Raw genomic sequence first — 26,180 nt, forward strand, 5'->3', positions numbered from 1 at the left:
TTTCATTTTATGGTCCGTCCTCCCCAGGAGCTCAGAATGGGTAACAGTGATACATTCACAGTATTTTGGAGGCAATACATTCACAAGAATTTTCTCCTTTCTCTTTTTCTGGGGGGTTGCAGAAGAAAGCAGAGGCTGCGCACAGAATACTGGAAGGCCTGGGACCCCAAGTAGAGCTGGTAAGCCTTGAACTTAATTTACCTCAGGTGTGAGTGCTGAGAGAATGTCCAGAGCTGGAAAGGTTTTGGAATGTGAAGCTTGCCTCTGTAGTGTAATAGGGAGTGTTCTGCCTCATTGGAATATCAAGTTAATAATCAGAAGCCCTGTCAAGGAGAGAACGATTATTGGTCATGCACCTTGTACAATAGGCTGGACTGTCTTTTCATACATAACATAACATAAATCTTTATTTATATACCGCGAAAGCTTTTCGGTTCGAGATGGTTTACAGGAAAAGTGGCTGAGGAGAGTTGGCCAACTACAGCAATTAAAAAAAAAAAAAACCTGAAAATTGTATAGATTGGGTAAAGGGAGGGTAAGCAGGGTTTTATAAGGAGGGAGATAAATAAATAAATAGGTAGGAATGCTCATAGTCTTAGAGCAACGATGTGGAATAGAGAGTCAGTGGGTCAGGAGTCTTTTCAAGGAAAATTTAAGGTGGGTCGTCCTGTTTGGGGAAGAGGAGCCTTTTTAGGAGCTTTCTGAAGTGCATGTAAGAGGTTGATGTTCTGACTATTTGGTTCCATTTGGGGTCTTTGGAGGCTGCAGCAAAAAGAGATGACAAGTTACCCAACGTGCACTTAAATTCCATGACGCACAGCTCTAAAGGGGTGTGGCCATGGGAGGTATATTGGTGGATGGAGATGGCAAATTACAGACCAGTGAGCCTCACATCAATAGTGAGCAAACTAATGGAAACCCTAATCAAACGCCAATTGGACAGGATCATGGACGAGGAGAATCTACAGGATCCCCGCCAACATGGATTTACTAAAGGGAGATCCTGCCAATCCAACCTGATCAGCTTCTTTGACTGGGTGACGAAGAAGCTGGATGCTGGTGAGTCCCTTGACATCGTCTACCTGGATTTCAGCAAAGCATTTGACAGCGTACCACACCGTAGGTGTGCAAGATGAGTTCTTTAGGATTGGGCGACACATTGACCAAATGGGTTGGGAACTGGCTTGGAGGTAGGCTTCAGAGGGTGGTGGTGAATGGCACCCCCTCCGAAATGTCAGAGGTGATAAGTGGAGTGCCACAGGGCTCCGTCCTGGGCCCGATCTTGTTCAACATCTATATAAGTGACTTGACAGAAGGGCTCCGAGGTAGAATAACATTATTCGCCGATGATGCCAAACTAAGCAATGTAGTGAGCAAAAGCACAACAGACAAAAATTCAATGGCAGACGATATGATGCATGACCTACTTCTACTGGAGCGCTGGTCTAGGTCCTGGCAACTCAGTTTCAATGCCAAAAAATGCAAAGTCATGCACCTGGGGAGCCGAAATCCATGCAAGGTTTACACCCTAAATGGCGAGATCCTGACAAGAACTGAAGCGGAAAGAGACTTAGGGGTGATTGTCAGGGAAGACATGAAATCTGCAAACCAAGTGGAGCAAGCTTCATCCAAAGCAAGGCAAATCATAGGTTGCATACGCAGGAGTTTCGTCAGCCGCAAACCGGAAGTCATTATGCCACTGTATAGATCCATGGTGAGACCGCACCTGGAGTACTGTGTGCAATTCTGGAGGCCTCATTACCGCAAGGATGTGCTGAGACTGGAATCGGTCCAGAGAATGGCCACCAGGATGGTCTCGGAACTCAAGGAGCTCCCATACGAGGAGCGGTTAGGGAAGTTGCAGCTCTACTCACTCGAGGAACGTAGAGAGAGGGGAGACATGATCGAGACATTCAAGTATCTCACGGGCCGCATCGAGGTGGAGGAAGATATCTTCTTTTTCAAGGGTCCTGCGACAACAAGGGGGCATCCGTGGAAAATCAGGGGCGGGAAACTGCACGGGGACACTAGGAAGTTCTTCTTCACTGAAAGGGTGGTTGATCGCTGGAATAGTCTTCCACTCCAGGTTATTGAGGCCAGCAGCGTGCCAGATTTTAAGGCCAGATGGGATAGACATGTGGGATCTATCCGCAAAGATAAATAGGGAGGGTCATTAGAGTGGGCAGACTTGATGGGCCGTGGCCCTTATCTGCCGTCTATTTCTATGTTTCTATGTTTCTATGATCGGGGCATTCCTAAAATCACACGTAGTGTTATAGAATACTGGAGATGTGCACCCAAATGGGGTTCCAGGAATTACACCCAGTTTCAGCAGGTGTGCGTTTTGGCACCTGAGTTTGGATGCCAAAATCGACACTCAGCACTACTGCTAGGACTACTATTATTATTTCTATAGAGCTACCAGACACCTAAAGCGCTGTACTTCAAACTTGCAAGAGACAGTCCCTGCTCAAAAGAACGTACAATTTAATTAGGACAGACACGTGGGGTAAAATGGGTGAATCTATACACATTGCTCAGGATTGTAGAGGGAATGACAAACAGTGCGATATAACTATATCCTAAGGACTGGATTGATATTATTTTCTTTAGTTTGTACTTTATCTTATTTCTTTGTAACTTTATTGATCTTTTTTTCAGTTCAATTTTCTGCTATGTTATTGATTATGAATTTTGTTTTCTATCTTGTTATACCTCTAGTCCAGGGGTGTCAAAGTCCCTCCTCGAGGGCCGCAATCCAGTCATGGGGGGAAATCATGAAAACCCGACTGGATTGCGGCCCTCAAGGAGGGACTTTGACACCCTTGCTCTAGTACAGTGTTTCCCAACCCTGTCCTGGAGGACCACCAGGCCGGTCGGGTTTTTGGGATAGCCCTAATGAATTTGCATGGGGCAGATTTGCATGCCTTTCACCTCTATTGTATGCAAATCTCTCTCATGCATATTCATTAGGGCTATCCCAAAAACCCGACTGGCCTGGTGGTCCTCCAGGACAGGGTTGGGAACCACTGCTCTAGTATGTTAGATTGTGGGCCTTTTGGACAGATAGGGAAGTTCTAAGCACCTAGTTTTACTTGTTTCCCAGTTTGTCTGTATTTTCCCCTGTCTGTTTTTTATTTAGTTAATTCGTTTTCTAGCCCGTTGGCCCCAAAGAGCTCAGAATGGGTTAATTTCTGTACAAGTTTACGATACAAGTTTTTTTTAAAACCTAACTTGATCCATGCTAGGGGCCAATGATAATATACAGTTTCCTGGTTGCAATTTGCCTTGGTTGTCCTTACGATGCAAGGTTTCCAGTACAAGTTATACCTAATTCGACATTATTTTGAACCCATTGCTTTTAACTTTGTTAACCGCCTTGATTTGACAACAATTGTTAAGAAAAGCGGTATATCAAATAAACTAACTATTAACGATAACTACGAGTGCTTTACAAGGTGGTTGGGTTGGGACTTAAATGCAGCTTCAAAAGGTGGGCTTTCAGCATGGATTTTAATACCGCCAGAGACGAAGCCTGACGTACTATTCTATAATGGATGACCATCTTTCAATATCCATTATAGAATAGTGTTGAACATCGATTGTTTTCCGTGCCGAATCTTGAGCTCCATTTACTGAATGTAGCCCTAACTGTTAACTTGGTAGATGACATAGGGCTAGATTCACTAAGCAAACCGATCGTGTACCGATTGGTTTACGAGCCCTTTGCAACCCGATTTCCCTCCGACTCGATTCACTAACCTGTGTAGCGATACGATCCTGATCCGTGCATGCAAATGAGGGGGAATCGGCAAGCAAAATCAGGAAGGATGCAATTCACTACACTTTTTTCCTGACACACCGACTGGCTGGCCAATCAAGAACAAGCAACTGGTGAGGACCAGTCGCTTGTGTAAAAAACTACTCTCTGCCCCAATTCTCCTGCTCTGGCCGCCCTGCTCTCTGCACCGATCAGGCTTCTCTGATCTCTGCCCTGCTCATGCATAGAAAGGTGCTAATTTTTTTTTTCTGTCTGTCTTTGATGAGGGTCCAACTGGCTCCCTGGCTCTCCTGCTCTCTGCCTGCCCTGACTCTCTCTGGCTCCCCGGCTCTCCTGCTCTCTGCCTGCCCTGACTCTCTCTGGCTCCCCGGCTCTCCTGCTCTCTGCCTGCCCTGACTCTCTCTGCCTCCCCGGCTCTCCTGCTCTCTGCCTGCCCTGACTCCCTCTGGATCCCCGGCTCTCCTGCTCTCTACCTGCCCTGACTCTCTCTGGCTCCCCGGCTCTCCTGCTCTCTGCCTGCCCTGATTCTCTCTGGCTCCCCGGCTCTCCTGCTCTCTGCCTGCCCTGACTCTCTCTTGATCCCGGCTCTCCTGCTCTCTGCCTGCCCTGACTCTCTCTGGATCCCCGGCTCTCCTCTCTGCCTGCTCTGACTCTCTCTGGCTCCCCAGATCTCCTGCTCTCTGCCTGCCCTGACTCTCTCTGGCTCCCCGACTCTCCTCTGTGCCTGCCCTGACTCTCTCTGGTTCCCCGACTCTCCTGCTCTCTGCCGCCCTTTCTTGCAGCACAAGCCCATGGTTTTAACCCACTTTAAACCCGCAGGTTAAAACCACGGGCTTGCACTGCGGGCAAGGGCGGCAGAGAGCAGGAGAGTCGGGGCCAGTAAAAAAAAAGTAAACAACAACAACAAAAAAAACCAGACAGCAAACACATGCGCAGACCATCTACAGGCAAAGTAAATGGTCTGCACATGCGTTGGGATCGCTACCTAGCGATCCAGGTCGGCGAATGGGGGCGTGCCTCTGAATGTTCTTGGTTCCTGAATCGATCGGCCCTGCCCGGATTGGACACGGATTGGTCACGATCAGGCAGGTTAGTGAATCTAGCACATAGAGCAGTTACCACCATCTGTAGAGCTGACTGCATGGCTCATTATCTTGCCATTAAATAATGTGTGGTGATGGCGGAATGTTGGGAACACCTCCAACAATTAACGCAGAGGTTTTGTAGTTACAGCGTAATAATAATTTGGGCTGTTGCCACACTGTAACTGCAGAACCTTAGCACAGGTTAGTCAGTAAATCCAGAGGTGCTAAATTCTTTGGAAACTGGTGGTGCATTTAATGAAAAATACTGTAGTATCAGTGAGCTCACTGTACAATATTTATGTGGATGTGAAAATGTAACTTTTTTCGGCAAATAATATTTAATGGTGCAAATGACCTTATTGTGCACTGGTGCAAAAACGTTTTTGCTGCTTCATTAGCAGTTGGAGTAGATAGTCATAAAGTATCGTGATATCTTACTATCTTCAGCTCTGCATACAAGCAGTGAGCTTTTTTGGCCATTGAGGTGATGACATCATGGACCTTTATGTGCCTAAAACACTAAGGGGCAGATTCTCAAAACTAAAATCTGCCTTTAACCTGCTTGCCAAACCGGTTCCAGCTTGTTTAGCGTGCAAGTATTTAGTGGCGGATTTTCAAAATGGTTTACCGAGGTCTTTTCCGAGTTTTCTAGCAGTCTCCTATACTGCCGTGCAAATGTAGTACAACGAGGTCATTAATATTAAAATGATCACTTCGAGTGATTCTCTATAATTGCAGAGTGATTCTCTAACCTCGTTGTGCCACATTTGCAACCAAAATTTACTGAAAGGTCTGATCTGTCGTTGCCCTTACTTTCTGATCAGGCACAGACAGGAAAGTAAGGTTTGACAGCTCAGATCCCTCCCCCAATTAAAATAATAAAAACCAAATTGAATATAGGCAGGAGAGATGCCCACACCCTCCAACCACCAAGCAATGCCCTCTCACCAGTATGAGAGATGCCAACTCCCTTCCACCACCATGCGATGGACCTCCAACACCCCCTCGGCAATGGGAGAGATACCCATTCTCTCCCGCCACCAAGCAACATACCCCCCTCAACACCCTCCGGCAGTGGGAGAGATGCCCACTCTCTTCTACCACCACACAACCCTCCCCCTGAGCCTCTGATGACACCCTCCCCCTCTACCCTATACCTTTCTTAGATGGCTGGCCAGAGGGATGTCTACTCCCTCCGGCCAGCAGGTCCACCTCTTCAAACTGGCATGCCTTCCCCTCCTCGGTGTATCCTGGGATGCACTGGGGAGGTGCCTGAGGCTCTGATTGTCTCAGGTTGTTTAAGGCCCTTCCTATGGGAGGGGCCTTAGGCACCTGGGCCAATCAGAGTCTTAGGCCCCTCCCCAAATGCACAAGGGAAGAGCCTAAGGCTCTGATTGGCCCAGATGCCTAGTTGCAAGGAAACATGTTCAGGGATCCTGCTGATTCTGATTGTATTCATATGTTCCGCCATTCGGGCCATTAAAAATTGCCTCCTCAATATACTTCTCCTAGTACTCTTCGCTATGACCACCCTGGTCTCTAGAATAAGCTCTGTTATTGTCTACAGCAGGACTGCTCAAGTCCGGTCCTCGAGATCTACTAACAGGCCAGGTTTTCTGGATATCCACATTGAACATGCATGAGAGAGATTTGCATACCAAGAAGGCAGTGCAGAAAAATCTCTTTCATGCATTTTCGTTGTGGATGTCCTGAAAACCTGGCCTGCCAGTAGATCTCAAGGACCGGACTTGGGCAGCCCTGATCTACTGTAACCTATTTGTTGTCATGACTAGTCTGTTTTCAAACGATTGTGAATGTCTACTTGTAACCCATTCTGCGCTTCTGGGAGAACGGGATAGAAATCGAAATAAATAAATAAATAATAGAAATAAAGTGCATAATTTAAAAATCTAATAATTACATTTGCATTATATATGTAATAATTAGGTTATATATTGTGTACTTTATTGATTATGTGCTTGAAACACCCGTCCGTCCCCCCTACTCCGTGGAAAAATTATCTTGCATGAAACTAGTCCTTGGTGCAAACAAAGTAGGGTACTGCTGCTCTAAATGACACCTATTTGCCTGGGTATATACATGCGTTAGCGGGTAGGCACATTGAGCTAGTGTAAAGATTCAAGTTTCAAGTTTAATAAAATTTTTGATTAATCGCTTAATCATGTTTCTAAGCGATGAACATTTTTTAAAAATTACAGTATTTGGGGGACAATACAATACTTAACAAAATTTTACATCCAAACAGACTAAATTACATACCTAACAAACAGAGAACACAAGGAGAAAGGAGAGTGAAATACAAATTCCATTAAGAAAAGTAAGACAATCAGGGTAAAAAAACGAAAGGAAGGGAAAACAAAAGTCATAATATTAAACAAGATTCATGCCTGTATGCCAGAGATGTGGACGTAACTTACCATATATGCTGGTATTCGAGTCATTTATATATGTATTAGCACCTTCTTTAGAGAATTAGCCCCACAATGGGCAGTTTGCCAATTGCTCTCTTAATCTAGTGCACCTGAAGATAAATTCTAATCAGCTAGATTTAACCAGCAGCGTCATCTAAGCTCGGGCTTAGATGAGTTTGTCATGGCGATCTAAGTTCCTCTTTTGATCTGATCCTATCCAACACCTCAACAGTAGGGGAAATTTGTGTGCTGAGGAGCTAGCTACTAAGCTCCATAGTTGTACAGCCTTTTTTTTAAAAAAACAAACAAACATATGTTTATTAGAAGTGGAAAGGGCCCCAAAGGATGCAGTACAAGTGAAAACACAAGTCATGTACAACAAAGGCAAAAGACAAAAAAAACACAGAAAAAACACCCGAGCCCCCCCCTAAAAGGCCCTCACAAGGAACCTCCTCAAGGAGGATCCGATCCAAGAAGAACATCAGGGGACAGGAGCGACAGGCAAAACAAGGCCCTCATGACAAACATGCCCAGACCCCAACCATTAATTTTAAATAAGCAAACAGCACGCACACCCAACACTCCCATACACAGACACACCAACCCCCACAACTCACAGTCCCACACGCACCCCACCCAGACCTCCCCCCCCCCCCGAGGCACCCATGCAAGGAAGGAAAGCTAAAAAAAACAGCCCAAAAGTCGGAGAGGCGGAAGGGAAACATGCCTGAAATCACTCAGGCCACTCAGATCACGCATTCGCTCCCACAAGGTAACATAATGCTGCTTAGATAAATGAGAGGCCCGATGGTAAGCCCTAATTTCAAAGTGAGCCAGTTCTCGAAGTCTACTCTTCCACTGGGCCTCCGGAATGGTATCTGCTGTAACCCAGCATGTCAAAATCAGCATTTTAACCAGAAGGATAGCATTGTACAGGAATCTACATTGGGGGGGGGGGGGGGTCAGACCCTGGTCCCTGGTCCCTGGTCCCTGGTCCCGAAGGGGGTCCTTGAAAACCCAGTAAAAGGGTACCATAATCCCATTCCACAACACAGCCCACCATCTGATCTAAGAGAGGAAGTACCCGCCCCCAGATGGTCAGTTTAGAACAGGGATCTCAAAGTCCCTCCTTGAGGGCCGCAATCCAGTCGGGTTTTCAGGATTTCCCTAATGAATATGCATTGAAAGCAGTGCATGCACATAGATCTCATGCATATTCATTGGGGAAATCCTGAAAACCCGCCTGGATTGCGGCCCTCAAGGAGGGAGTTTTAGACCCCTGGTTTAGAACATTCAAGAAAGGAATGAAGGTAGGTGCCTGCGAAGTTCACTATCCCACAGCCCTGTACGAGCCCCCTTCTCCCTTTGGACATCTTTACCCGAGGTATGTAATGCACTGTATCTCTTTATTTCATTCTGTTCTGCATGACAAATTGTGTCCTTCCAGGCACATGCTTTGCTGCCCACTGCCTTTCTTTGCTAAATGAATAGCAATGAGATCTCCCTCCCCGAGCGTTTATGAAAGGTGAATTCAGCTGCTGTTCCTAACCTGAACCTCTTCCACCCGAGTGACTCATTAGGCAGTGCCAGGAGGGCTTCTGAAGAGCAGGGCATGGGTGGGAACAAAAGCGAGCAGCGGGCTTGCGCCTGGAGCCTAGCATTACGGCAGCGTGCACTTGCATTATGTTCTTTAGGAGATAAGGAAAGCCCACGCTGCTACCGGCGTTCTCCTGACAGGGTTTGCTTTCTAAATGTCAGCCTGTATCATTTATACATTCTTTTTTCTGCTTTTTATTCCAGCCATTATACAACCAACCTTCAGATACCAAGCAGTATCATGAAAACATTAAAATGTAAGTATACAGCAAAAAAAAAAAGCATGTTTAAATGTCAAGTTTTGCATGAGCTGAAGCAAGAAAAGATTGCCTGGAAAAGCACAGTGCCCTTTCCATGCTGATAGCAACTGGGCTGAAGGGTTCATAGACAACCCCGCGAAAGACAAAGGCGCGTGCCGACAACTGAGTGCAAGCCGGAGGCGCGCCCCGAAGAAAATTACAGTTTTTAGGGGCTCCGACGGGGGGGTTTTGTTGGGGAGCACCCCCCAGTTTACTTAATAGAGATGGCGCCGGCGTTTTGGGGGGTTTGGGGGGGGAGGTTGTAACCCTCCACATTTTACTGTAAACTTAACTTTTTCCCTAAAAACAGGGAAAAAGTGAAGTTTTCAGTAAAACGTGGGGGGTTGCAACCCCCCAAAACCCCTACAACGCCCCCACAACGCGGCGCGATCTCTATTAAGTAAAGCGGGGGGATTCCCCCCCACGTCCCCCCGTCGGAGCCCTAAAAACAAGTAATTTTCTGTGGCGCACGCCTCCGCGCTGCGCTCAATTGTCTGCGCGCACCTTTGTCCCGGCGCGCTTTTGACCTGACACCGGGCTGAAGATGGGCATCAGCGAAGACCCTTGTAACAAGGCATGGGGTGTTCACCTAGCCTTTCCACACCACAGCTGTCACAAATTCAGGGATGTGTGGACTTGATAAATATCGGAACACTCAGAGGCTGATTCCAGGCAGTAGGCGGCGGTAGACGTTCTACGACCAGCGCGCGCTAAATCGGTTAGCGCGCCTTAATAAAAGGACCCCCAAACTAGTTATATGGGAGCTGATATTCTAAGGCACTTAAGGGCAAATTCTGTAAGAAGCGGCCAAAAATTAGGTGATGAATTAGGCACGGTTCAGCGCGATTCAAGTAAAACTGGGTGCTGTTCAGTGAATCACGCTGAGCGGCACCTATTTTGGAGGCGCCCAAGAAATAGGCCAGCTGTAGATGCGACTAAAAGTTAGGTGCCGATGTGAGTGCTTAAGCACGCTTAAGAGCAGCAATTCTGCAACAAAGCGCCTAACACGTAGCCACACCCGCGCCTAACGTTAATAGCGCCTATTTTTTTTTTGAAGGCCGCCTAAATTTTTAGAGGCGCCTTATTGCAGAATCGCTCTTTCTTGATAGGCGCCTAAGTTTCAATTATTGCTGATTAAAAAGCTCAACTGAGCTTGTTAATCAATTTAGAAAGGCGCCTAGTTGGGCACCTCCGAAATAGGTATCTAACATTAGGCACTGGTTACAGAATTTGGGCTTTATTCAGTTTCTATCTGAACAAGTGCTGATAACAGGGATATTGAGAAGCACGAAGGCCCAAATTCTATAAACGGTGCTCCTACCGGCGCCTAACTTAAGTGGAAAACGCCATTTAAAAATGGTTAATATCGTTTTTAAGAAAAAAATGAAGGTGCCTGCCAGTGCCTAAAAATCAACACCTGCATCGCAGCTACAGAGGCATTTTATGACGCCCAAAGCCACTGTAGGGCGTGGTTAACGCCGGAAGTAGCATTAGGCGTCGTAAAGCGCCTCTGTAGCCGTGATTCACATGAAAGGTAGGTGCCAAAAGTGTAGGCCTTGAAAACCCTGACCTACATTTTCAGTGCCTGTCTTTCACGAAGCCATGCGCCGTTGCGCGATTGACAAGTGATCGGCGACCATTTCTTAGGTGGCCACCGCAGCCGGCACCATTTAGAGCAGCGGTCTCAAACACGCGGGCCGCATGTGGCTCTCCAGGTTTTATTTGCGGCCCGCGGTCTGGAGGCCATCATTCTCTTCCTTTTGGAGCAGCAGCCGGCTCGTTCGCTCAAAGCCGCAGGTTGGCGGCTCCTTGCGCTATCCACTCCTGCATCGGAAGCCTCTCTGATGTCACAACATCAGAGAGGCTTCAGACGCAGGCACGGATCTCGCAAGGAGCCGCCACCCGCGGCTTTGAACGAACGAGCCGCCAGACACGCTGCTGCTCCAGTGGCGTACCAAGGGGGGGGCGGTCCACTGTTCTCTTCCCTGCAGGGCCGACCAACTCTGGCGGCCCGACGTCAATTCTGACGTCGAGAGGACGTTATGGCTAGCCAATTGCTGCCTGGCTGCCCGGAACGTCCTTTCCGACATTAGAATTGACACGGGCAGCGAGAGTTGGTCGGCCCCGTGCAGAAGAGAAGCAGGGAGATGGCCTGTTCCCGATAGTGGCAGCAGCAGCAGCCTATTCCGTGGTGGCGGTGGCATGGGGAAGGGCAGGAAGGAAGGAAGAAAGAAAGAAGGTGGGGTGGGGACAGGGAGCCAGAAAAAAAAGCAAAAAATGGGGCATGGAGGAAGGAAGAAAGAAGGAGGGGGGACAGGGAACCAGAAACAAAGCAAAAAATGGGGCACGGAATCAGAGAAAGACAGACAGAGAAAGAAAGAAAAAGTTGGGGGAGGGAATGAGGTCTGGAGGAGAGGAAGCATACAGGAGGCTGAAAGAAGGGAAGAAGTATTGGATGCACAGTCAGAAGAATAAAGTTCAACCAGAGACTGATGAAATTACCAAACAAAGGTAGGAAAATTATTTTATTTTCAATTTAGTGATTGAAATGTGCCAGTTTTGAGAAAGAAAAGATATTGAACTTTAAATGTGAGTGCTGCAGAAAAAAATAGAGTACTTGGAGGGCCGCAGAAAAAATAGTTAATGTCTTATTAAAGAAATGACAATTTTGCATGAGGTAAAACTCTTTATAGTTTATATATCTTTCCTTTTAACTGTTAAAGGAAAGTTTTATAAACTATAAAGAGTTTTACCTCATGCAAAATTGTCATTTCTTTAATAAGGCATTAACTATTTTTTCTGCGGCCCTCCAAGTACCTACAAATCCAAAATGTGGCCCCGCAAAAGGTTTGAGTTTGAGACCACTGATTTAGAGAATCTGGGGCCTAAGTGGATCGTGCCACTGAATATTTCTCTGACCGTCTTGGCCTTTCAGTAACCCTCCCTTTTCTTTCTTCCCTGTATCCATCATCTCTCACCATCTCTCCTCCCCTGTCCAGTCTCTCCCCTCATTTTTATGCACAAACATCTTGCCATACCATAATTACACTAGTCCCCCCAGAACTCAAGGAGCAAGAACCTTATGCAAATATTACACTGGGCCTGAAAACACCAATATAACATCTAGTGATAGAACACAAGAAATGGAACTGCTACACTTCTTCCTCCGTATTCGCTGTGATAGGGGATTAACAGACCCGCGAATACAGAAAAACTGCGAATAACCTTTTCATATGTTATTCGCTGTTTTCTATTAAAAACCATCATGAATATGGTGAAACCGTGAATAACATGGTGGGAGACCTGGCCTGTTCCTGAAGGAGAGGCAAAACATGGTGAACAAAGTGCTGGGAATCAGCGATTTCTCTATGCAAGCTGACCTATTTTGGGGGGAGGAGCCAGCAAGCTAAAAACCGCGAATAATCGAAACCGCAAATACGGCGGGAGAAGTGTACAGATCTCTGCACAAAAACTACATACTAGCAGAACACTGCAAATGGGTCACATGTATAAAACATAGAGAGACTCTCAACAAATGTAAAACAAGGAACTCCAGATCAGCAATAGTGATATGAAGTTAAAAAAAAAAACTGAACTGGAAAACAGAGGACGTCAAACTTGCATATACAGCAATATTAGAGACTAGTATTTTAGCCCGTTACATTAACGGGAGCTAGAATATATGTCTTTCTGTCTTTATTTCTGTATCTCTCTCCCTCCTGCTGTCTTTCTTTCTGTCTGTCTCTGTCCCTGGCCCCCTTTGTCTGTCTGTCTGTGTATCTCCCTGCCCCTGTGTCTTTCTTCTTTTCTTTCTGTCTCCCTTCCTCCTGCTGTCTGTCTGTCTGTCTGTCTTTCTATCTATCTGTCTCTCTCCCTGCCTCCTGTGCAGCAGCATTTCTCTCCCACCACTTCCCTGTGCAGCAGCCAAAGCAGCATTCCTCCCCCTCCATTTCCCTTCCCCCACACCACTTCCCTGTGCAGCAACAGTAGTGTTTCCTCTACCCCCCTTTCCCTTCCTGCAGTCTGTCCGGCTCCCTTAGTCTATTACCGCCTCCCCCCCCTTCCCTTTCCCTTCCCACAGTCCCGACTTCGAACCTGGCGATTCCAGCAGCATGTGCAGCAGTCTTCACACGCTGCTTCAGGTCCTTCTACTGCCCTGATTTACTCTGGCACGTCCCTGATGACCCTTCAGAGGGTGCGTGTGAGTAGCCGGGAGGCCTAGGCAGTGACAGGGGCTGCGGCGGCCGTCTCCGAGTGACACCAACTCTCGCTTCTCCTTTTCTGTCACTCCCAGACCGCTGCCCCACGCCCTCTGACGACTATGGTACGCTTTTATTTTCCCCCCTCTGTGGCTGCCTCTAAATGTCCCACCACCGAACGCGCCTGTCACGTCTCTAGCACACCTTCGGATACGTAGTAAGCACGCATGCGCACTCTTGCCGGCACATCCCGACAGATCAGATCGCAGGGAACACGCGGTGAGAGTGCGCATGTGCGCTTAGCGTTTTATTATTATAGATAGAGAATTACATTCAAGATATCAGGGATCTGTACTGGGACAGGTGCTATTTAACTTATTTATAAATGATCTGTAAATTGGAATGAAGAGTGAGGTGATTAAATTTACAGATGACACTAAACGGTTCAAAATTGTTAAAATGCATGCAGATTGTGAAAATTGCAGGCAGAGATTAAGAAATAGGAAGACTGGGAGAGCAAGTGGTAGATGAAATTTAATGTGGACAAATGCAAAGTGATGTGCATTGGGAAGAATAACTCAAATCACAAGGGTCCACCTTGGGGGTTAGCGCCCCAAAAAAGGATCTGGGTGTCATTGTAGACAATACGATGAAACCTTCTGCCCAATGTGTGGTGGCAACCAAAAAAGCAAACAAGATGCTAGAAATGATTAAAAAAGGGATGGTTAATAAGACTAAGAATGTTATAATGCCTCTATATCGCTCCATGGTGCGACCTCACTTAGATTATTGCGTTCAGTTCTGGTCTCCTTATCTCAAGAAAGATATAACGGCACTAGAAAAGGTTCAAAGAAGAGCAACCATGATGATAAAGGGGATGGAACTCCTCTTTGTATGAGGAAAGACTAAAAAGGTTAGGGCTCTTTGGTTTGGAGATGAGGGGAGATACATGACTGAAGTCTACAAAATCCTGAGTGGAGTAAAACGGGTACAAATGGATCGATTTTTCACTCCGTCAAAAATTACAAAGACTAGGGGGACACTCGATGAAGTTACAGGGAAATAATTTTAAATCCAATAGGAGGAAATATTTTATTCACACAGAGAATAGGTAAGCTCTGGAACGCATTACCAGAGGTTATAGTAAGAGCGGATAGCTGGTTTTAAGAAATGTTTGGACAATTTCCTAGAGGAAAAGTCCTTAGTCAGTTATTGAGAAAGCCATGGGGGAAGCCACTGCTTGCCCTGGATCAGTAGCATGGAATGTTGCTACTCTTTGAGTTTTAGCCAGGTACTAGTGACCTGGATTGACCACTGTGAGAATGGGCTACTGGGCTTAATGGAGCATTGGTCTGACCCAGTAAGGCTATTCTTATGTTCTAGGAGCTCTAGGCATTTCCCTGCCCTTGGAGGGCTAATGATCTAAGTTTGCAGCTGAGGCAATGGAGGGGTTAAGTGTTGTCCAAGGTCACAAGGAGCAGCAGCAGCAGGATTTGAACTGGGATCCTGGAAGCCTTGATGATTTGTGAGGCAACACATTCAGGCAGTCCCCGTGTTACAAACATCTGACTTAAGTACGACTCGTACTTAAGAACGTGATTGCGGCTTCATTCGATTTCACTGAGCAGTATTTCCAGTGGCCTAGACTCCTACCCTTCTCCCACAGCAGATTCAGGAATGACGCATGGCCACATTAAGAACAGTGTGTGATTGTGCATGCTGTACCTTAGAGGGAACACTGGTAGGGACAGTTGACCCTTTCTGTCAGCTGGGAGCAGAGGTGAGCAGCAAGAATCTTAAAATCTACAAGTTCAGAGTTACATACGAATCCGACTTAAGAACAGCTTTAAAAACATAACTCGTCCTTAACCCAGGGGCCAGTGGCGTAGCGAGGGTGCGAGGCATCCCTCCCTCGTCTCCGCCCCCTGCTCCCCCCAGCCTTTCGCGCATCCCCTGCCCTTTCCCCCACACCTCTCGTTGTTCACCGCCGCGAGCAACAACTTCAACGTTGCCCCTCGCGGCTCCGGCATCCCTCCCTCTGCCGTCGCTTCCTGTGCGCGGCACCCGGAAGTGACGTCGGCGAGAGAGCTGACGCGGTCATGAGGAACACGTTGAAGTTGTTGCTCGCGGCAGTGAACAACGAGAGGTGCGGGTCAAGGGGGGGCGTACGCATGGCGAGGGGTGGAGTGGGAAGAGGAGGGGTGCCGGCACCCCCACCAACATGGCGCCTGGGGCAGACCACTCCCCTCGCCCCTCCCTCCCCCCACATTACTACACCACTGCGGAGACTGCCTGTATCTCGGAGTTAATGATTTAGGTTCCTTTGCTTCCTCTGCCCCATGTTCCCTTCAATGAGCAGCTCCAAAATGTTTTAACCGTTGTTGAGACAGAATGGAATGATAGCTGCAGCCTTCTGTTAGGCCATTGGATAATGGTGTGCGGAATTAGGGCCTATTCTGCCATTTTGTTCCGTGTTATAAGTTGGGCACACATTCATGACAGTTTTGAGGGGGGTGGGAATGTATTACTACTTTAAATAAGAGTGGGTTATTGGAAGGATACTTGCATTTATATTATTGATTAAGTAAAGGGGGTGGGGGAGAAAAGATTACTTTCGAATATTTGTAAGTTTAAAGTGCTTTTCTTGATTTGTTATACGTTCAGATTCATATGTATTGCACTGTTACTACTTGAAAATCAATAAAGATTAAAAAAAAAAAAATCCTTCGTGTTCTAACAGCCTTGGGGTCGTTATTTTGGAAGAAAATGTGCAGCCAAATGAGCTAAAGACCCAGTTCTTTCCATTCCTTATGCAATGCTCTCCTGATTACTTTATTTGGGATGTACCGAACAGCTGATTCTTTTATAAGATGTCTTTGTGCCCTGCATATAAAGTCCAGTTATGCTTAAATACTTTTTAAAAAAAAACCTTCTCTCATAAAATGTGTTTGTTTTTACTGGGAAGCGATTATTTGAATTTTAGTGGCTTTCTGAGATTTCTTGGTTATGTTGAAATTCTGGCAACAGACTCTTGTTTCATCTCTGCAGACAGTTTCATTCTTCCTCTGCCTTTTCAGCAGTATAGAAGGGGGTGGAGAGGGGGTATATAGAAGGCCATTTACCTATTTGCCTGTCTGAGAATTTCTCCTCCTCCTTCTTTCCCACTGTGTCTAAAAATTACCTATGAGGTTCACAATGCATACTTTCATGGTAGTCGAAAGCACTCTTGAAGAGGTGGGCTTTTATGGTGGAGACAGAGGCTGTGTCTGAATTCAAGAGGGCCTGGGATAGGCATATGGGATCTCTCAGAGAGAGAAAGAGATAATGTTTACAGCAGATGGGCAGACTAGTTGGGCCATTTGGCCTTTATCTGTCATCATGTTTCTATCTTGTTTCAAGCATAAAGCGCAGCAAGGTAAAAGGGACAGAATCTGGAGTTGGCAGTTGAAGAGAAGCCAAACTTCATTCTCTGCTCCTCTAAACTAAGCTAAACTAAAACTTAGTTTTATAGACCGAGACATCAACCAAGAGGAGCTCGACTCGGTTAACAATAATGTAATACATAACATGTAAACTTGACAAGGAAAAGTAGACTGAAATAGTTAATTTCCAAAACGTTTAGCAAACAAAAAAGGTTTTCAGAACTTTCCGGAATAAAGCAAAAGAACCTAAACTTCTTAATGTAAGCGGTAAAGCATTCCAGAGCTCGGTTAATTTAAAAGCACTCTGTTGCAGACCTTATTATCATTGGCAAAAAGATAAAAGCCCCTGTGCAATATCATCCCCAAGGTTATTGAATGGAATTAATAGACCCCTGAGAGATAATAATCCCTCTTTCCTCAGAATGAATTGCATTTATCACAGTTCACCCTCAGTATCTTGCATCATTTATTTATTGAGATTTATTAACCATCTTTTCTTGAAGAGATTCACCCAACACAATTTGACAGTCCCAGGTACCTCAACGTGTCTACTTTGCTCTGCGTTTCATATTTCTGGTTGACTGTTCATCCGGCACAGTTGCCAGACTTGAGTCCACAAGGTAGTCTGCCTTTGTCTTTCTGGTGCCAGTGCGGTGGAAATCGCTTCCGCTACCCTCCTCACCAGAATCATTGTACTTTAAATTCAGATCAGCAATGAAGACACACTTTTCCTCTCTAGCCTTCCATGGGTCATGATTGGCGAGGGCTGAGGTTGGTCACCTCTGGTTTAGCTCGTCCACCGAATCCCCTGCTATAAGCGTCACTGCCACTGTTTGCGTCCCATCCATGGGAATCGTTGAACCATGTCTCTGTGTTAGCAACAATATCCAAGTCTGCCTCTAAACATCAGAGCTTGCAGATCCTGATTTCTGTTGCTTAGACTGAGCATTTGTGGTCATTGCTTTCCAGCTACCTTTTCGTGCCAATCTCATTTTTTTGGTGTAATTTTTACTTTCGTCTCATTTCCTGTTGAATAGTTAAGCTCTGGAACACATTGCCAGAGAATGTGGTAAGAGTGGTTTTAAGAAAGGTTTGGACAAGTTCCTGGAGGAAAAGTCCATAGTCTGTTATTGAGAAAGATATGGGGGAAGCCACTGCTTGCCCTGGATCGGTAGCATGGAATGTTGCTACTCTTTGGGGATTCCACATGGAATGTTGTTACTCTTTGGGGTTCCGGAATCTTGTTACTCTTTGAGATTCTGGAATGTTGCTACTCTTTGGGTTTTGGCCAGGTACTAGGGACCTGGATTGGCCACCTTGAGAATGAGCTACTGGGCTTGATGGTCCATTGATCTGACCCAGTAAGGCTATTCTTATGTGTCTTATATACAGTGGAACCTTGGTTTATGAGCATAATTAGTTCTAGAAGCATGCTCATAAAACAATGTACTCGTATATCAAAGTGAGTTTCCCCATAGGAAGTAAGGGAAACTCGTTTGATGCGTTCCGACCCACCCCCACCCCCTGAGAACAGCGGCGCTGCTCCACCTTAACCCCCCCCCCCCACCGAGGCCACCGGCGCTGCTCCAAATCCCCCCCCCCCCCCGCGATCTGGCACCCCCCCGCTCGCGTCACCCCCCCCCCCCACACACACACACACACACTGCGATTTGGCATTCCCCACACACTCACCTACCCACCCAAACACATTGGTTTACCCCCATATGGCACCGGCACCAGCACCAACGCACAGGACATGCCGGTGCCGGTGCCCGTAGATCTGCCGTCTTCCTTTTGCTGGGCCTTGAGCATCTGCGCATGTTCAAGGCCTTCTAGTCTCACTCTCTCTCTTTGATCAAATGTGTTGGAAGGGATGGGAGGGATATTTTCCTTCTGCATTGTTATTGATTGAATACAAGTGCTTATTTTGATTATTAATGTTTGTATAAATCTTGGCACTCTGTATTAGTTTTGGAAAATTAATAAAGATTAAAAAAAAAAAAAAAAAAAAGAATTTCTCAGCTACGATTCTTTTCCCTGCCATGGAAAAAGGTGTAGTCCATCATTACAATATAGTCTCTTGTTTCTCCATGTGTTACTAGTACTACTATTTATTATTTCTATAGCGCTACCAGATGCATGCAACACTGTACACTAAACACACAAGAGACGGTCCCTGCTCAGAAGAGCTTACAATCTAAATTACGACAGACACACAGGACACAGGTGGCTTAATATATGGTGCTCATGAAGGAACATACAAAGGGATAGAAACATAGAGTATGACGGCAGAAAAGGGCCGTCGGCCCAACACGTCTGCCCACTCAAAAGAACCCTCCCCTTAAAAGAACACTCCCTCTAAGCAATTCCCTTAAGTGAGCCAACATGTTAATCCCATCGTTTCTTGAAGTCGAGCACATTGCTGGCCTCAACTACCTGACGTGGAAGGCCGTTCCATTGATCAACCACCCTTTCGGTGAAGAAGTACTTCCTGTTGTCACCATGAAAGAGGTAGAGAGGGGAGGGGCTAAAAAGCGGCCAGTGCTGTATACAGAATCGCGCCTCTGGGCAAGATAGATGCCGGAAATGTAAGCCAGGGTTTTCCGGGCCTACATTTCCAGCGCTTATCTATGCTGTCTATCATACCTAAGTAGGCGCTTTCCAGTGCCTAATGCCACTTCTGGCATTAGCCATGCCCATAAAGACATTAGGCACCAGAAAGCGCCTACATAGGTGTGATTTTGGCATCTTTTATTTAGGGGCCAGCAGGCGCTTGAACGTTGGGTTTTTTTCACCGTTTCTAACGGCGTTTGTCAATTAACTTAGGCCCCAGTAGGGCGGCTACCGGCACCTACATTTTTTGTGCTGGTTATAGAATTTCCCCGGTAGGTGGTAAATGCTTCATTGTTAATTATTTATTATTGTTGCAACATTAGCAACATTATACAGAACCATGGTGAGACCTCATTTGGAATACTGTGTGCAATTCTGGAGGCCACACTACCGAAAAGATGTACTGAGAGTAGAGTCGGTGCAACAGATGGCCACCAGGATGGTCACGGGGCTCAAGGATCTATCGTACGAGGAAAGGCTGAAAAATTTGCGGCTGTACTCACTCGAGGAACGTAGGGAAAGAGGAGACATGATCGAGACGTTTAAGTATATTACCAGCCGTATCGAGATGGAAGAAGAAATTCTCTTTCTCAAAGGACCCTCAGCCACAAGAGGGCATCCGCTCAAACTCAGGGGCGGGAAATTTCACGGCGACACCAGGAAATATTTCTTCACCGAGAGAGTGGTTGATCCTTGGAACGAGCTCCCGGTGCAGGTGATCGAGGCAAACAGCGTGCGAGAATTTAAGAGCAAATGGGATGCCCATGTGGGATCCCTTAGAGGGTTAAGCCAAGGGGTCTGTCACCAGGAGTGGGATCTCTAGGATAGTAGACTTGGGGGTGGGTCAGTAGAGTGGGCAGACCTGATGGGCTATGGCCCTTATCTGCCGTCATCTTCTATGTTTCTAACCTGTAAATTTAAAAAAAAAAAAGTCCTCTTTTACGCCTTTGCTAGAAATGGGCTTAGCACACAGGAAAGCCTCATGTTAATTTAGTAAAAGGGCTATGTGTGGGCCAGGCAATGGGAGGGTTAAATAACTTGCCCAAGATCACATTACAGTTAAACTTTATTTGATATAATGCAAATCAATGCAATGTGTAAACCATTAGCAAATATAATAAAAGGAGGAAAACAAGAGACAACCAACACAAAGGAAGACACAATGGGGAATTAAGTTACATTGTCACGGAACATATAAAACTAAATACATTGTCATAATATAGAATTACAATATAAAACTCAAAATCTAAAATAAAGAAGATATAAACAAATGGAGGAACTAAACAATATCATAAAAACTTCTTGTGCCGCCAAGCTAAACACAGCCACTGCCAAATAAGGAGAAGCGAATAATGATTCAGGATCAAAACACGTGCACAGTGAAGAAGAATGTTCACTCTGTTAGAAATGTCAGTTCCAAATAATAGGATTTCAAGTGCCTAACCATACTCGTATAGATAATGGGGAAAACAACTAAAGTCTTGCCCTTTGTATTGTCTCAATCTATTCTTGTTCATCTGCTTTTTAATACGAGGGGCCACTGAAAAGTTCTCAACCCAAGAAAAAAATAGAATGATGTAGAGCCATGAAACGTACAAGTTATTCCACACTTTGTTTCAATGATATGATATGAAATTGAAAGTGTCAAGAAAAGTGTGGAATAACTTGAACATTTCATGGCTCCACATCATTCTCTTTTTGGTTGGGCTGAGAACTTTTCAGCAGCCCCTCGTATTGTGATGTCATAATGCCTCATTCCACCAATGCCTAAGAGCCAACCTCATCGGTGATGTCACAATGGCTTGGTTTCCCTATACTTGTGCCCATTTACTAGATGCATTTGCCTCATTGAAATGAAAAGTGTGGAATAACGTGTAACTTTCATGGCTCCCCATCATTCTCTTCTTGCTTGGGCTGAGAACTTTTCAGTGACCCCTCGCAGCTCTTCTTTGCATGCTCAACTGTCAACATCGAGACACCAAGCCCCAGTCGATGTCGAGGCAGAAAATCGAAGCACAAAGCCTCAGACGACGTCGAGGCACAAAGCCAGAGTCGATGTCGAGGCACAAAGCCAGAGTCGATGTCGAGGCACAAAGCCGGAGTCGACGTCAAGGCACAAAGCCTCAGTCGACGTCGAGGCACAAAGCCCCAGATGACGTCGAGGCACGAAGCCTCAGTCGACGTCGAGGCACGAAACCTCAGTCAACGTCGAGGCCCAGCTGCCACATGTATTCCAAACAGGAGCATGCATGTAAAATACTTCTGTTTTATATTCACTTCAGGAGTAGCTTCACTAGTTAGAGCACAGGACTGACAAACGGAGAGACCTTGTTGAAACCCTGCAGCTACTCTTTGCCTCCAGGGACAGGAAAATACCAAATGTATCTGAATGTAACTCATTTTGAGCTACTCCTGAAAAAAGGTGTGAGCTAAATCCAAATAAGTTTGTGTACTTTCTTTTTTTTAGCACATGCTGAAATGACAGACTTGAAATCATATTTCACTGTGTTAGTGCGTTATTTCCAATGGGAAACAACACAAAATAAACCAAGAAATATCAGCCTGATATTCAAAGGGGTTTATCCGGGAAGGAGTACATTTGTGCAGGAAAGTTTGGGGGGGATGGTTCTGGGTGGCTTTTTTTTTAAAACTGGACTTTCCACATACACACCAAGGAGAAATGGTCTTTTCATTTTTTTTTTCTCCCAGGGGTCCACTAGCATTCAAAAAAATGTACTTCTGTCTGTCTTTCTACCACAGGTGGAGCTTGTACCAGGCCAAATCACTAGGGGCTGATCAACCCATCTTTTTGAGGTGGAAAGCTGTGGGGACTGAAGGGTGGGATATGCTGACGTAATGATCGGCATTTAGTAGTTGGGAAAACTGCCTGGTGTAGCCAGATCTGGTATTTTGGGTTGGCCCAGAGTTAACTAGAATGTGGCACAGTGGTTGGAGCTACAGCCTCAACACCCTGAGGTTGTGGGTTCAAACCCCATGCTGCTCCTCGTGACCCTGAGCAAGTCACTTAATCCTCCACTGCCCCAGGTATGTTAGATAGATTGTGAGACCACTGGGACAGATAGGGGAAATACTTGAAGTACCTGTATGTAAACCACTTTGAGTGTGGTTATAAAACTTCAAAAAGGTGGTATATAAGTCCCAATCCCTTTCTCCCTCTTCTTCCCCCTCTCCCCCCCCCCCCCCACACAAATATATAAAGTACAGGGTTTCTTTAAAGCTTCTCCTCAGTCCCCCTTCCATCATCTCTCCCCTCTGTTGGCAGCTTGGTAACTTTCCCTCTCTCCAAACCCCCTTCCCTGGTTTACCTGAGACATGCAGAGGGGGAAGCCAGTGGAACCGGGACAAGAAGTGGAAATGAATGGCTGTGGCTGGCGAGAACACCTCTCAGTTACACTAGGGCTTGGACAGAGGGGCAGTTACAAGGCTGCCAACAGCGGAGAGAGATATTGGATGGGGGGGAGGGGGCGGAGGGGAAGATTTAAAGAACTCTGCATTTAAAATATCTGTGGGGAAGAGAGGTGGAAAGAGGGAATGAGGGGAGTGAGGCGCTGCCACTGCTGGGTGGATCCGAGCCAAGAATGGGCAGGTTTGTGCCCACCTATAGCTACACCACTGCCTGGAATGCAGGGGGAGTTACATTTGGAAGGTGTCTGTCTATCTATTTATTTATTTATTTTTAACCTTGGTAGTTAACAGAGGAGATCTCTGCAGACATTTTTTGCTTTACCGATGAAATGGAGCAGTGCCTGTTTCTGGTTCTCGAAGCAGGACTATTAAACTCTAAGGACACAGTTTCACCGTCCACCAGTGGTAGGATGGCACTAGGTCTTGTGCTTGAATTATATGGGATCCACTTTTTCAGGGTGTCAGGTCAAAAGCGCGCCGCGACAAAGGCGCGCCCAGACAATTGAGCGCAGCGCGCGCCGCCGCACCGCTCTAAATTACTGTTTTTAGCACTCCGATGGGGGGGCGTGGGGGGGGTTGTAACCCCCCACATTTTACTGAAAACTTCACTTTTTCCCTGTTTTTAGGGAAAAAGTTCAGTTTACAGTAAAATGTGGAGGGTTACAACCCCCCATAACACCGGCGCGATGTCTATTAAGTAAACTGGGGGGGGGGGTTCTCCAACAAAACCCCCCATCGGAGCCCCTAAAAACGGTAATTTACAGCGGTGCGGCGGCGCGCGCTGCGCTCAATTGTCGGCGCGCGCTTTTGTCTTTCGCGCCGTTGTCTATGAACCCTTCTTCAGTGTTCTCCTGAGGAAGAATATGAGACATACTTCCTGTTGCATTTCCCCTACCCCAGAAGACCCTCCGGTCCCAGAGACATGCCGTTCAAAAAAGTGTGTGTGTTTGATCTGAAAGGATAAAATAATCTGGCTAAAGGACCTTATGCGAGATAAAGATGATTCTGATATCAGATCAGTAACAGAATGTTGCATACATTAAATAAGTCCCATGGAAATGATGTACTTTTCCTCTGTTCTTCCGCATGAATCTTTTTTTTTTCCTCTTTCTTCTCATGTCTTTAGGGTGCTTAAGTACGCTGAGCTGAGTTCAAACATGCATTAATCTTTTTTTACATCCTTTGTTCTTTCCTTCCCCCTTTATCTAGAAACCAGGCAATGCGGAAGAAGTTAATTCTCTACTTTAAGCGGAGAAATCATGCTCGCAAACAGTGGGTAAGTTAAAGATATTAATGCTCTTCACCTTCAGAGGGTTTTGGAAATAGGGACTGAACTATAGAGTGCGAACAAAATCTGTTATCTATCCCTTCATTAAAAATTATCAATACAAGGAGACAATTTATTTTTTCATGTACTGCACCGCAAACATGGAACGCCCTCCCTATTTTTTTAAGAGAGGAGAAAGAACTTGGAAAATTTAAAACTGAACTTAAAACCTTCCTTTTTAAAGATGCTTTTACAACATAATTTTACAGCTTCAGTATCATGTTTTCCTATATTATACCTGTATTAACGATTTCCCTTTGTATTTTCCCTTAATGTTTCTTCTTTACCTTATGAATTGTATTTCATCCCTCCTTTCCCCATGTTTATCAATGTTAATATCAAGAGTTCTTACCCATTTTTTAAGTAATTGTATGTACTGTATTGTTTGTTTTATTTTTGTAAATTTTAAAGTGTACATCGCTTAGAATATTTGATTAAGCGATTGATCAAGTCTCCTAATAAACTTGAAACTTGAAATGTGCTCACCAATCAGTGCATCCTATCAACCTATATCCATATATCCCCAATTCAATACTTTCATATTTCTTATCTTTTAGGTCCTCAGCTGGTTATCCGGGTACGATGTTCATACATTGTTTGTACGAGTCACTTTCATCATTGGATTGTTCTTTTCACTTTTATTTTTAAATTTGTTCTTCTTATACTTTATTTCTTCTTAATTATATTTTTTATAAATATTTACTCTCAATAATTTCCAAATAAACCTTTGAAAAAGAAGACTTGGGCAGACTTGCACGGTTTGTGTCTGTATATGGCCGTTTGGTGGAGGATGGGCAGGGGAGGGCTTCAATGGCTGGGAGGGTGTAGATGGGCTGGAGTAAGTCTTAACAGAGATTTCGGCAGTTGGAACCCAAGCACAGTACCGGGTAAAGCTTTGGATTCTTGCCCAGAAATAGCTAAGAAGAAAAAAAATAAAAAAAAAAAAAAAATTTAATTGAATCAGGTTGGGCAGACTGGATGGTCCATTCGGGTCTTTATCTGCCGTCATCTACTATGTTACTATGTTAAGAGATAAGAAAATAGCGAAAGGTGGTCCCAACCGACAATATGAAAAAGAATACAATGAATAGCTAAAACGCTTTGAAATTGATATAAAAAGCGCTGGAGGAAGCCTCGACCTTGAGGAAGTTAATAGGACACGTGGTCATGTCGGGAGAGATGCTCCATTAAAATATCAAAGAAACCAACAGATAAGTTTATTTGGAAAGCCAGCTGAGGATCTAAAAGATAAGATATATGAAAGTATTGAACTGGAGATATATGGATATAGGTTGATAGCATGTACAGGTCCCTTTAAAGAACAGCGATTTAATTAACATAGTAACATAGTAGATGACGGCAGATAAAGACCCGAATGGTCCATCCAGTCTGCCAAACCTGATTCAATTTAAATTTTTAAATTTTTTTCTTCTTAGCTATTTCTGGGCAAGAATCCAAAGCTTTACCCGGTACTTTGCTTGGGTTCCAACTGCCGAAATCTCTGTTAAGACTTACTCCAGCCCATCTACACCCTCCCAGCCATTGAAGCCCTCCCCAGCCCATCCTCCACCAAACGGCCATATACAGACACAGACTGTGCAAGTCTGCCCAGTACTGGCCTTAGTTCAATATTTAATATTATTTTCTGATTCTAAATCCTCTGTGTTCATCCCACGCTTCTTAGAACTCAGTCACAGTTGTACTCTCCACCACCTCTCTTCAGGAGCGCATTCCAGGCATCCACCACCCTCTCCATAAAATAGAATTTCCTAACATTGCTTTGATTCACCAAGCAGTACGGTCAGGGCTTCCTCGAGGCAAAATGGACATTCACCCATGGCATCAGGCCTCTACTAGCATTAGTTCAGTGGCAGTTTACAGTGGGGCTGACCATGTCATCAGTAGAAAACATTCCCTTTGATTCTCTCCCAGGACCCACATAAGGGATGCAGGTGCGCTCTGCATCCCCGATTCCGAACCCCCCCAAAACATCCTGAAGT

General features: G+C 45.5%; 1 protein-coding gene across 13 annotated transcripts in view; it reads left to right on the forward strand.

Annotated features, from left to right (window-relative positions):
• NCOR2 (nuclear receptor corepressor 2) overlaps positions 1 to 26,180 on the forward strand; it is an 844,184-nt gene that overhangs the window by 380,374 nt on the left and 437,630 nt on the right. For all 13 annotated transcript variants that reach the window (XM_033955736.1, XM_033955745.1, XM_033955746.1 and 10 more), the window contains exons 7-9: positions 123 to 179; positions 9,099 to 9,151; positions 24,063 to 24,129. In XM_033955736.1, coding sequence (XP_033811627.1) covers positions 123 to 179; positions 9,099 to 9,151; positions 24,063 to 24,129 — 177 coding nt within the window. The remainder of the gene's footprint in view (positions 1 to 122; positions 180 to 9,098; positions 9,152 to 24,062; positions 24,130 to 26,180) is intronic.

The sequence above is a fragment of the Geotrypetes seraphini genome, chromosome 8, assembly GCF_902459505.1.
Source record: "Geotrypetes seraphini chromosome 8, aGeoSer1.1, whole genome shotgun sequence".
Classification (NCBI taxonomy): domain Eukaryota; kingdom Metazoa; phylum Chordata; class Amphibia; order Gymnophiona; family Dermophiidae; genus Geotrypetes; species Geotrypetes seraphini.